Source organism: Atractosteus spatula, chromosome 9, assembly GCF_055471065.1.
Source record: "Atractosteus spatula isolate fAtrSpa1 chromosome 9, fAtrSpa1.hap1, whole genome shotgun sequence".
In the NCBI taxonomy this organism is placed as follows: domain Eukaryota; kingdom Metazoa; phylum Chordata; class Actinopteri; order Semionotiformes; family Lepisosteidae; genus Atractosteus; species Atractosteus spatula.
The window spans coordinates 16,845,551-16,859,309 of record NC_142714.1 but is presented as its reverse complement, the minus strand read 5'-3'; the positions used below and the strand labels follow the sequence as shown (position 1 = coordinate 16,859,309).

Genomic DNA, 13,759 nt, shown 5'->3' with positions numbered 1-13,759 from the left:
AATACATAAAGCAATAAAAATGTACAGCAGCTACAGTCTGTTCCCAGTCAGGGAGAAACTGCTGTGTCGTTGATGTTTGTTATTACTGCTTGTTTGTCTATAGCTATACCAGCCTTATTTTAGAAGCTCTCAGTTTTCATTCCATTTTTCTTTTACTGCCACGAAGGCAATTCAGATTTGATTCATGGGTCAACATGTTACAGTATATGGATACTTCTTATTAAGGGGCATAATGTCATGTCATGTCATTTGCCAAACCACTTTATACCATACAGTGTTGTGGGAAGCTGGAGCCTACCCAGAAAGCAATGAGCACAATGCAGGGCACACCCTGGACAGGGCGCCAGTCCATCGCAGGGCAACTTCAAGCCAATCATATACAGTGCCTTGCGAAAGTATTCGGCCCCCTTGAACTTTTCAACCTTTTGCCACATTTCAGGCTTCAAACATAAAGATATACATTTTTTATTTTATGTGAAGAATCACCAACAAGTGGGACACAATTGTGAAGTGGAACGAAATCTATTGGATTTTTGAAACTTTTTTAACTAATAAAAAAATGAAAAGTGGGGCGTGCAAAAGTATTCGGCCCCTTTACTTTCAGTGCAGCAAACTCACTCCAGAAGTTCAGCGAGGATCTCTGAATGATCCAATGTTGTCCTAAATGACTGATGGTGATAAATAGAATCCACCTGTGTGTAATCAAGTCTCTGTATAAATGCACCTGCTCTGTGATAGTCTCAAGGTTCTGTTGAAAGCGCAGAGAGCATCATGAAGACCAAGGAACACACCAGGCAGGTCCGTAATACTGTTGTGGAGAAGTTTAAAGCCGGATTTGGATACAAAAAGATTTCCCAAGCTTCAAACATCCCAAGGAGCACTGTGCAAGCGATCATCTTGAAATGGAAGGAGTATCAGACCACTGCAAATCTACCAAGACCTGGCCGTCCCTCTAAACTTTCAGCTCAGACAAGGAGAAGACTGATCAGAGATGCAGCCAAGAGGCCCATGATCACTCTGGATGAACTGCAGAGAACTACAGCTGAGGTGGGAGAGTCTGTCCATAGGACAACAATCAGTCTTACACTGCACAAATCTGGCCTTTATGGAAGAGTGGCAAGAAGAAAGCCATTTCTCAAAGATATCCATAAAAAGTCTCGTCTAAAGTTTGCCACAAGCCACCTGGGAGACACCCCAAACATGTGGAAGAAGGTGCTCTGGTCAGATGAAACCAAAATCGAACTTTTTGGCCACAATGCAAAACGATATGTTTGGCGTAAAAGCAACACAGCTCATCACCCTCAACACACCATCCCCACTGTCAAACATGGTGGTGGCAGCATCATGGTTTGGGCCTGCTTTTCTTCAGCAGGGACAGGGAAGATGGTTAAAATTGAGGGGAAGATGGATGCAGCCAAATACAGGACCATTCTGGATGAAAACCTGTTGGAGTCTGCAAAAGACCTGAAACTGGGACGGAGATTTATCTTCCAACAAGACAATGATCCCAAACATACAGCAAAATCTACAAAGGAATGGTTCACAAATAAACGTATCCAGGTGTTTGAATGGCCAAGTCAAAGTCCAGACCTGAATCCAATCGAGAATCTGTGGAAAGAGCTGAAAACTGGTGTTCACAAACGCTCTCCATCCAACCTCACTGAGCTCGAGCTGTTTTGCAAGGAAGAATGGGCAAGAATTTCAGTCTCTCGATGTGCAAAACTGATAGAGACATACCCCAAGCGACTTGCAGCTGTAATCGCAGCAAAAGGTGGCTCTACAAAGTATTAACGCAAGGGGGCCGAATAATTTTGCACGCCCCACTTTTCATTTTTTTATTAGTTAAAAAAGTTTCAAAAATCCAATAGATTTCGTTCCACTTCACAATTGTGTCCCACTTGTTGGTGATTCTTCACATAAAATAAAAAATTTATATCTTTATGTTTGAAGCCTGAAATGTGGCAAAAGGTTGAAAAGTTCAAGGGGGCCGAATACTTTCGCAAGGCACTGTATGGGGACAATTTGAAGGCCACGGTAAAGGCTGAGGGGGGAAATTTGGCCCGGACACCGGGATAACTACCTACTCTTATCAAGAAATGCCCGGGGATCTTTAATGGCCACTGAGAGTCAGGACCTCGGTTTAACGTCTCATCCGAAAGAGGGCGCCCACTACAGTATAGTGTCCCCACCACTATCCTGGGACATTAGGACCCACACAGACCGCAGGGTGGGCGCCCCCCACTGGTCACACTAACACCACTTCCAGCAGCAACCATAGCTCCCCAGGAGGTCTCCCATCCAGGAGGTCTCAACCCTGCTTAGCTTCAGTGGTTAGCCAGTTGAGAGCTGCAGGGTGATATACAGTAGCCGCTGGCAGGGGGCATAATATTTTTATTAAATTAAATGATGGCCCTCTAGGATTATGGAAATGTACAAAGCAATTTGGGTAAGTACATCTGGTTTGGGAAACTTTAAACAACAGAATCCTCTGATATGGTTAAAGAAATTCATTCGATAACTTTAAGTAAATGTAAATGTAAAAATGTAAAAATTACTTTTAACAGTTAGAGCTCACTCTTATATTAACTTAAAAAAAGTTTGTCTACTTGTAAATAGACACATTATATTTATGTTTATACTACATATCTAACAAAGCCTTGGGTCTAATAAAGCCTTGTAGAAACCATAGAAATAAACAGATCATAAATCTTTGTGTTGGTCCCATAATTTTTTGCAATGAATTTATTTTGTTTTAAATAAATAGCTAATGGTGCAATTCACATTTCTGAAATACTTTAATACTTTAATGGCTGCCACCACAAACCAACACAATGCCATGTCTTATATTTAAAGGCTCATTTTCCTGTCAAACGTATGCTACATGCTATGTTAGATATTTGCCATTCTGCATTTCTAGAGCTGGAGGGTGCTGTCAGGACTACAACATGGCACAGTACATACATACACAAAACTACAATTATATTATTATATTATACAATTCTAAATTATATCTTTAGTGGAGATAGACGACAAATACTGGTAAGGAAAATAGTACAAATACGTAGCTAGACCTTATTGTCAAGAAATGTTTTACTTACATTTATCTTTTCTATGTCTTCTTTGCTTTCTCTCTTCAGTTGTAGAAGAGCTGCCTGATGTTCTGCAATGATAAAAACAGATGTTGTACAGCATTTGACTTTAACCCCTGTTCATCCTACAATCCAGTCATAATTTCATTAGACCTAAAGACTTTATCAGTCACCCACAATTAACCAGTATTTATTTTAATTTCATTTTCAGATACCGGCAAATCAAGTATAAAACACCAATATTCAAGACTAGATATTTAAACTATAAATCAATTAACACAGATTCATTTTATGTGATCAGTTACAGGGAGCAAATGTAAACCTTCACTTTTATACATGTTTGTCAATCACTCTTCTTACCCTTTAGAAAAGCAATTAAAGAGTAAAAAATGGTACCAGTATAATCAAACTAGCTTTATTCTGAAGAATTCCTTATGAAACTCATCATTTTTTTTAAAAAGGAATGTGCTTAAAATGCAGGCTGAAAGGCACAAAGTCATGATTTAATTTTAGGAATTTATAAATTGTAACTTTAACAGGTTTTACAATAGAATACAATACAATACATTTTCTTTTTAAAATTGCAGACATTTTAAAACGGTAACAGATAAAGACTGCTATGATTTCCCCAGTCCACTGTGTGGCAGTATTAATACATTAATAGTCTAATTTTCATACTATACACCTTGGGAGGAACATGTAGTACTTATACAAGGAAGGCCTTATATATTCACCCCAGTACTCAAAAAAAATGTAAATTCACAGCTTCACACAACAGCGCATTTAGGTTAAGTTCTGCAAATATTAATTCACACTTAATGTGCTTCGCTATTTTTCTATTTACAAAGAAAAATAAATTAACATAAATAACCCAGTGTGCATAAAGAGCATTGACACCCAGGATAAGATGTAGCAAACTTTAAATCTGCAATATGAAAAAATGGTGATTACAAGATGCTCTTAATAATTGCTGATTCAGTTGTTAAAAAAACAATATAATCATAAAGGGCATCATATAAGACAAAGTCTTACCTGTTCTAATCATTCACAGCTAATATTTTGTAAATGCAATGGAAGTGTTTCCACATACTCTAACTCAAATGTCTGGTTTCACAATTTGTTACATTATGTTAATCCATGTTTTCAAACAGCATGTTGTGTGCCTAACTGGAACAAATGGGTTCTGACTTTTGAGCCTAAGAGCTTAAATTCTTTCCAGGCTCTAATCTAAAACCAGTGATAATAATAGTGCAGTTGCTATTAGAATAAAGCCGTGTGAAATAATATATAATGTATGTAGGGGTTATATTAAATGGACTGTTGAGAAATAACATACTCTTATTGTACTGTGCTGAATCCTTCAAACCACAAGTAAAATAATTTCTTCATCTAAACTGGATTATTTGTCAAAAAGTAATGATAAAGGATGGTATAAAGTGATGTGTTGCACTATGCACATTTAATTTTCTATCATTTCAATCTTAATTGTTGAGACTCATTGTTGCTTTTGTTCACACAGATGTTGGGTCATTTTTCATACTTATAAACTACAGTAGAGTAAAAAAATGCAATTCCAAGCTTTCTGATTTTGATGATGAATACAGTATATGCCACTCTCCAAATGGAAACACAGAAGAACGCCTGTAAACCGAACCACTGTGCTCTATGCCACTGTTCTGCAGTGTTTTATTAACAACCATGTAGAGGCTTTTTTAATAAAGTCCTGCTGAGATACTATTACCAGCTGAGGTAGGTAACAATGGAGGTGTCTCTAAGAATCCAGACAAAATAGTAACACCTAACTAATGTCAATATTTTCACTCAAATCAAGGGATTTTTACATAGTTGTGCTGAGTTTGAGATGCACTGATCAAAAGACCAGCAGCCATATCACCCTGCAAATCACAACTGACAACCCCCTGAAGCTAAGCAGGTGCAAGCCTGGTCAGTACCTGGATGGGAGACCTCCTGGGAAAAACTAAGGTTGCTGTTGGAAGAGGTGTTAGTGGGGCCAGCAGGAGGCACTCAACCTGCGGTCCATGTGGGTCCTAATGCCCCCATATAGTGATGGGGACACTATACTGTAAACAGGTGCTGTCCTTCGGATGAGATGTAAAACCAAGGTCCTGACTCTCTGTGGTCATTAAAAATACCAGGGTTTTCTTGAAAAGAGTAGGGGTGTAACCCTGGCATCCTGGCCAAATTTCCTATTGGACCTTACCAATTATGGCCTCCTAATAATCCCTATGTATGAACTGACTTCATTACTCTGCTCTCCTCCCCACTAATAGCTGATGTGTGGTGAGTGTTCTGGTGCACTATGGCTGCCGTCACATCATCCAGGTGGATGCTGCACATTGGTGGTGGTGGAGGGGAGTCCCCATTACCTGTAAAGTGCTTTGAGTGGAGTGTCCAGAAAAGTGCTATATAAGTGTAAGCAATTATTATTAAAATAATCTTCTGGTTTACCTCAGTTAACTAAGTTCTTGGGCAAATGATTAAGAGTGTCAGAAGTGTAGGATAAATGACAGAGGACAGAACAAGAGAGGGAACAGACCACAAGAGACAGAAGAGAACATACAGTAAAACTTGTGCTAGGCGAGAGGTCCTTGACCAAATGCTGAGAGCTTACAACTGTGTTGTTTTAGGAAACTTTAAATTCTCTTTAGGAATTTCCTGCGGTAAGAACCCCTTGGTTTAAAATGTGCATGTGCTCTCCTGGTTAGTGGGTGCAGTTTAGAATAGGGAGACAGGTTCCCCCTTATTTTGTTGCATTCGGGTCTACAGAGAGACAGATTTAGCCATGGGCTGTATCTTATTTAATTTAGAAGTCAGTTTATCTCTTCTTTGTAGCCTTCGTAGGCGTTATGTACTTATGAATACTTGGTTGCAGTCTGGGTTTTTTCTGAGTATTTTAGGTTTATGTTGTGTGTGCTAGTGCGTGTATTGTCATTGTCAAGTATTGTTAATATTTGTTTAACCAGCTGGTTACAAAGAACGAAGAATTAATGTGTCTCTAACTATAGTAACCACTTGGGTATATTCTTGGCAAATATCCTTGGTACAGTATATTCTTGAGTATATCCTTACAAGTTGGGGGTTATGATTATTTATTTTACTTATTGATGTATTTACTCTGTCAGTTTCTTATTTTATCAGTTTTCATTACCACCCATTTGTAATGATATTTTACTCAATAACTTCACATTTAAAGCATCTTTGATCAAGATTATAGTGATGTACAGTAACTACACTGAGGACCTATACTGTCAAGAACAACAAACATAAAAATTGCTTGTGGCCTTTCAGTTGCCAAATATCTGACAAACATTTCCCAGTCCCATTAGGATTAATAGACTGGCCATATGCAATGATTAATGCTGGGTGCACAAAAGAGGTGGTGATTGGCTGGAACTGTATTTTGTGGCCAAAAATCCACAATTATTTCCAGTGCTTGATTGTTTTATTTCCAAAGCTGACAACAATTAAATTCTGCACTTTTATTTTTGAAAAGTACAGTATGAATGGGATGAATTACAGTATAATAAAGACAAAAAATAAAAATAAAAACCTTTATGCTTGTATAATAAGATCTAAAAGTTCTTATCAAAATGTATTTGTATCATTCTTGAAATACTGAAGTTATAGTTACAATTACATTAAGAACAGTCTTCAGTATAGAAAGTTGCACAGTATATAAAGTACGTAATATACTTATTGAAAATGCACATTCTTGCAGTATAATCTTTGGCTGGAGTGTGGGTGGTCTTTCCATTGCATCAGAAAATGCTTGTGCATACCCTATTTTAATAATAACAACTCAGAAAAACAAAGAACAAATACAACATTTCATATTTTATGTGCTTCTTGTCGGATTTTAACAAATTCATTCCAATTCAAATTGATTTCCTATAATACAGTATATAGTGACTAAAGTATAGTGTATATACAGTATATAATGCAATACAAATCATATTACTTTATGTCCTCTCCCAACAGGATGGGTGAAATAGCACCTGATCTCCTCTGAAATGTGCTGACACATCAATGCACCATTTTGCACCTTGCAAGTCCCACATAAAGCTCATAAGCTCAGTTGGGATCATCTGCAGGAATAATGAGGCTGGAACCGACAACTGGGTCACAGCTAAATGACCCAGGACTCCCTGGGTCACTCAGAATCACTCAACCCCACACTGATTCTGACAGAGCCCAAGCTCAAACAGCTAATGCCTTATGCATATACAGTATATTGTATTTAAATACAGGGGACAATCAGAAAATAATGCCTTCACATTTAAAAAAAACATTTTCATAACAAAATTATGAAACACCCAGTACTGTAAGATCTAGCTTTCCTTTTTTCTTATTGGAGACCTTGTACAGATGACGACACTTGATAGCCATAGGACTAGTTCATTTAGAACAAGAAAATGAAAGTGGGACATTACTTTCTGGAAAACCCTTGTAAAGTATGGACATGTTATTTGTTCAATTTTCCAGTGCAGCTGGGTTTTAGGTTGCAATGTTCTTTCAGTTAATCTGAACAAGTATTGTAAGGTTCTTGGTTATACAAAAATTAAATCAGGTGATATAATGAAATACATGTCTAACAATTATGTGCAATTCAATAAATAACTTCAAATTCTTCTTTAAATAAGTAAAGGAGATGCATGTATTATTACTGTATGTTTTTTCAATCTTAAAAGGCTACTACTGTCATCTGTGGCAAACTGACCTTTTATATACTGTACAGTATATAGGAAATATTAGCAATGCTGTTTGTAGTACTAGAATCCTGCCATGTTTTCTTAGTGCCCTCTTGACTATCTCATAATTTAAAAAACAGAAATATCAATTTCGTATATGATTTAAGCACATTCCTTCTTTAAGTGAGTTTAAAAGTTATATTATGACCCTCGTCTGTCTTACTACAACATCACAACCTGCCCAATGCTTCATGACCTTGTTTAAATTGTTTTTATCATCACCTGATTTTGTACCCAATTAAATTAGCTCTTTGGCAATAAAGATTTAGCTAATTCAGCTACTTAAAACAAGGTCATTCAGATTAAGAGATTACAAACAAACTCCTGTTATTCAAACAAAAAAACAATTCCTGCTCACTTACTTTTTTGTGGAAATAACACAGAATAAGGACCATTTACTCCATTTATTTTACTCTTTATTTTTTAAAGAAAAAAATGATCAAAGATACAGTGAAACACACTAAATCCCAGTGCAAACATCTGTCTTGTTCTCTTCTTTCCACTCAGCTGTTCTTTGTTTCTGCAGAACTATAATTCTATGATGACATTCTGATGCAATTTTAGTCATTTTGTTTTAAACTAACAAATATATTTTTTTAAATACTGTATGCATTTTTCACAGCAGTCTATTATGGATGTGGAAATGGATGAATTCATTTCTACAACAGTTTAGATTGGCTGCTCATGTATTGTCTTGAGTTGTTGAATTTAAAGATCATGATCTGTAGAACTAATGATTGCCAAACAACAAGCTAGGTCTCTTCTCACCTGAACTAAAATATACTAATAAAAGTTGTAATAAGTGTAGAAAACATTTACATTTATTGTCGATGGTCACGTGAATATTATAATCTCCTGACAGTCTCTAAGATATCTAAAATATTTAAAAACACACCCTTCTCTATATTTAATCATCTGAACACATTGTGTTTTACCCTAGTTGTGGAACTACAGTACAGTATGTCATCTGGATTTTGTTTAACTTCATACAGCAACACACAAACTAATTGGTCAAAATCAGTGTTTAAAAGCTCATTTTTTGAGAAAATTAATTATGAAAAATGCTTGCTTAAATAAATTGTGAAAAAGGAAATAAAACCTCAGCTGGAATGTAATCCAGCAGATGCAATGCTATTAAGATTAAAAAATCCGGTTCAAATAATTTTTGCTCCTTGACTCAGATTAATTCAGAGAATGATAAAATCCAAAAATATACAATTGCCCAATAAAATCAAATAAATGTTTAACAATACCTGCTTCTGTGTACTTTAAACCAACTTTTTCCTCTTCATCCTTCGGTTTCGGTGGAGGCCAGATGGCCTGCAGTCGCCCAGGAGTCCTGTCTTCGCCGTCTGTAGGTGATGTAACCTCTGACTGCAAGAGAGCAAGAAAAAGAAAATGAGAAAATTATTTTAAGAAATCAATTCACAATGATATTGAAGCATAACACACAGTTACAGAAAAATATGTACAGTAACTGGTCGTACAGTAATAGTATACTGAGGAAATAATCATTGCTGTGTATAGAAACACATACACTGCAGGTGTGGTTACCCTTTTATTCAAAAAAGGAAAGGGCTGATTTGGATTACAGTTGTGATGCACACTGCTGTTTGCAGTAATACCATCTGTACACACTTCTCCACATAATTTCGGCTTACTTTTAACCAAGGTCAAGAAATTCATCCATTCACTATCAGAAAGCCACCTGGCAAGGGATGCAGCACACTGTAGCCTATCCCAAAAGTAACCGGCACATACCCTAAATGCTAGTCAGGTCAGGGTATTGGCATGTTAAATACATCCATAAAGAAATAAATTAATTAGAGTAGGGGTTAAATATGAAGCAGAACTGAACAATAACACCATGGTCACATGGTCAATTCACCAGAGCTTAATTGGATTAAACAGTCAAATGGAACAGGGCAAAGAACATTATATATTCTCGTTTTCTGCAGTATCACAATGGGTAAAGGGACATGGATTGGTTAAATATTAGAACAAATTATTTGCACCAATGAAAGAAAAAAACATTGACCACAGACTCCAAAGCTAAAAAGAGTGACCATGATGTTCCATAAACAGCTGTTTAAAGAAAGCTATTCCAATAGAGAAGAAAAGCAAATAGGAAAAGCATTAAAACATAGTTTATAGACAGTATACAGTACAGACATGTTCATAGAGAAGGAATCAATACATACTCCTTTAATATCAACTGGGCTTTTATTCTCAGAAGTTCCAGGTCTGGAAGAAGATCTCTCAAATATAGATTTAAGTACTTCTTTGTCATTTTTTATTTTTCTCTTCACTGCATCCAGGTCCATAGCATCTACTACATCCCTTTTCATAGGCTTGGGTGTGAAGAATGCTTTGAAAGCATCAAAAGCCGCCTCAGCACTAGTTACTTTGCTTTCTTCAGAAGGAATGGTGTCTTTGATTTCCTCTGCTTTCTCGGTAGCTTTTGCATCTGAACCCTTACATTCACCAGGTTCTGTAGGCATATCCTTCTTTTCTTCAGTTTTTGGAGCATCCAGGTTTAACAGCTGGGTAAGATGCTCTAAAAAGTTGCTTTTTGGCTCAGCCACACTTTTTGGCTCCCGTTTCTTTGGCAGTGGCTCTGGGACAAGTCTAGCTTTGTTGACAGGTTTCTTCAGATTGAGCATGGCCAGATCAGTGTCTTTGTGTTTGATCTCAGAGACTGTTTCCCTTTCTTCTCCAACAGCTCCCTTTTTCAGCACCTTCAGCCCACTAAACAGGGCAGGCAGCTGAAAGACCTTTTCCACTGGTGCGCTGCTTTTTGTGGGGGAACTTGTAGGACTATCTGGCTTTTTACTGCTGGCAGGCCCATCCTGGTTTTTGGGTTGAGAAGGCACAACTGTTTGTTGGGTATTGGCTGCAGCATCTCCTTCAGATAAGGCTGCTTTATGAAAGGGTGGAAGCTCTTCCTTTCTGATATCAGATGATTCTGTGGGTTCTTTTTGGGAATTATTAGCATTAGCAGCATCAGCATCAAATTCTGGTTTGAAGGTATCAGTTAAACATTGTGCTTGTTTAGTAACCATGTCTTCACCTGACTCTTTGTACTCTATAAAAACAACTGTCCCAGATGTATCAGAAAGGTCATCTCTGTTTGCAACTGTATATGACACTTCTAATTCCACTGTACCACTGGAAGCATTTTGCTTCACACTGTCCTTCTGTTCTTCATCTGGCTCTACAGCTTCAGGCACAACAATGGGATCATCAAACTGTTCTGCCAATTTTGCAATGTGTTCTGTTGCTGCTCTGTCACCCTCTAATGTTTTGGAATCAGTAAACACATCTAGCTGAGAGACTGTTACAGAGGTATTAGGTTCTTTGAAGCCTGAAGGCACATCTGATTTAGTCATTTCTTTAGGTACATCTGACCTGATATTTGTTGCAATATCAGTACTGGAAGTCACATCTTGGTTGGTGGCATCTTTGGGAAAATCTTGGAGGCTGGTATCACAGAGCACATCTGGAATAGTGATGTCGGCAGTAGCCTCCGGGCCGGTGGTATCTATAGGCACATCTGGATTGCTGATTTTTTTAGCCACATCTGTACTGCAGTCATTTTTAGGCACATCACGGTTTATAATGCCAGAATGTTCAATGTCAGGCTTCTCTAGTTTTATAATCTGGAGAAAGGCAGTACCTCCCAAGGATTTTCCTTGTAATCCCTGTGCTTGCGATGCAGGCAGCTTTATATCCAGGTCAATTACATCACTTTCAGTACTAGCCAAGTCCAGTGGTTTTCTTGTGTTGAGACAAGCTATTTTTCCATTTTGCTCTTCATTAGAGGGGACTGCCTCCTTTAAGGAATTATCTGAAACCCTTTCCTCATCCTCTGTCTCTGTGTCACTGTATGTCTCAACCAGAGTTACCTGAACAAGGTCAGTGTCCTTAACATCATCAAAAGTATTTTCCTCAGGTGCTGGGAAACTGTGTGGCTGCACAACAGAAAAACACTTTTTGGAGTCACTTTCAGACTCATCATCCTCTTTTGTTAGAGTTTTACTATCATCAGTTGTATTTTTGCCTGTGATCTGACTGTGATCCCCATTTGTACTTATATTTGCAGGACAATCTTTTACATTGTTCTTTGCCTTTTCGGGAAACTGTCGGAAAGACATCAGCACAGCTTTATCATCCTCCTCAGACTGGGCTTCTGATTGTTCAGGTCCAACACGTGCAAACATTGTGGAAATCTTATTGAAAAAAGAAAAAGAGTTTGCTCCGAACTTTGGTGCAGCACTTTGATTTCCTGCATCATCAGGGTTATTATTTACGGTGTCCATTTTTATAAGATTTACAGAAGACTACTTGTAGCAGTTAAATAAAATCATATTTGTTTTATTAAAAATGGCAGTCTCTTACACTCTTGTATACCTTTGTTACAGTCTCTTGTATATTTTTCTTGTATAGGCTTTATCCATTGGACTTTGTAAACTGTAGTAATACAGGAGAAACCAATGTCTATGCGTTTGTCCAAAACAAATCCAGCACTGTATGTGTGCTCAACACACCTGACAATCTCCGCATTTACAGCACTTGCTACTGCTCCAATTTCATGTGGTCTTTCCAACAAGAGCCCTTTGTTGGTATCAATTTAATGGTCTTCATTATTCTCTGTCCAGCCCAGCTCCAATAAAAGCAGTTAGTTTCTGTAATCCTTCAAGAAACAAACTATCATATCCTCTCCAAGTCTTTAAAGTATGTCCCTTTCCAAACACAGCTCCTTACTCGTTGTATCCAGTTATTCAGAAATGTGTTATTCAGGTAGTCAAGCCTGCAATACTGTGGTAGAATTCTTCTTATGCATTAGCACGAGTAAAGATCCACAAGAAAAAAAAATGCCGGGGAATAATCTCTCTGAAAAAAAAGAAGGATTTACAGTGCTACAGGAAGAGATCACAGCGGAAAGAAATAGGAAAAAAAAAACTTGAAAACGAGACTTTCCTGCCCGTTCTGTGAGTCAGCCAGTCAGGAACTTTCCAGTTCTTGGTCTCTCGGACAATGCACCCTGTCTGAAGTTAGGAGCTGATTCTTGCCTCAGAATTCGTTTTTTTCAAATCTGGCATTTGTGAGCGTACAGGAGAACTCTGTGCTGCTTGAAAAAGCCCTCCAGGTTTCAAATGGAATGCAGCTTGCCAACCTCCCCCCTCACCCATCCCCCGAGCCTGAGCAGGAACTCCCAGCAACAGCATAGGTGTCCAATTACTCTCGCTTGCTTCCGCAAACTGCAAACAGGTACTTATCAAAATATGTTTGACACACCCAGAGACTCTACCTGCTGCATGGCTGCAGAATAAATAGACAAAGTACAGTAACGCAGCAGTTAATCTGTTGTACTGTAGGTCAGGTGGATTGCTTTGATGCGTCTGACCTGCAAAGTACACTAAGAAGAATTTAATCTGCTGCATGTAAGTCTGGCTATGCTGCTCATACTGCAAGGCGTGTTTACAAAGAGCATCTGATTAAGAAGCTGCTTCTTTAGAATTTTACAACGCCCAATTTGTTACTTCAATATTCATCCTTTTTTGGGAGGGAAACACTACTTTTGAGAATAATTGCAAATCATTACCCTGTTACTGCTGTACAGTACACAGTAAATAAAGGTTGGAGAATAAAACAACTATATAGTAAATAGCTTAAATAATAATGTTCATTTTACCTTACACTACAAGCCTCAGTAGGTTGTAGTCTGCTCCATGTTTCCCCTTCATTTATTGAAGATCAATACATTTAAAATAAATAAATGTTGCCATTAATTTACAACCATTTTCCCTGAAAATATACAGTAGATGATTGACCAAATATTGTGTTTTTTTCATAATAAACATCAATAACCATTTAGATCCCATTAAACTGTTCTACTAG

At 37.6% G+C, this 13,759-nt stretch overlaps 1 protein-coding gene across 1 annotated transcript in view; it reads right to left on the bottom strand.

Annotated features, from left to right (window-relative positions):
• The window catches only part of LOC148828301 (formin), a 114,438-nt gene extending 101,389 nt beyond the window's left edge, over positions 1 to 13,049 (bottom strand). The window contains exons 1-3 of the mRNA XM_088925627.1: positions 10,060 to 13,049; positions 9,112 to 9,232; positions 3,099 to 3,160 (exon numbers count right to left, since the gene is read on the bottom strand). Of these exons, the coding sequence (XP_088781753.1) occupies positions 3,099 to 3,160; positions 9,112 to 9,232; positions 10,060 to 12,177 (2,301 nt within the window). The 5' untranslated portion in view covers positions 12,178 to 13,049. The remainder of the gene's footprint in view (positions 1 to 3,098; positions 3,161 to 9,111; positions 9,233 to 10,059) is intronic.
• Between the last annotated feature and the right edge of the window lie 710 nt (positions 13,050 to 13,759).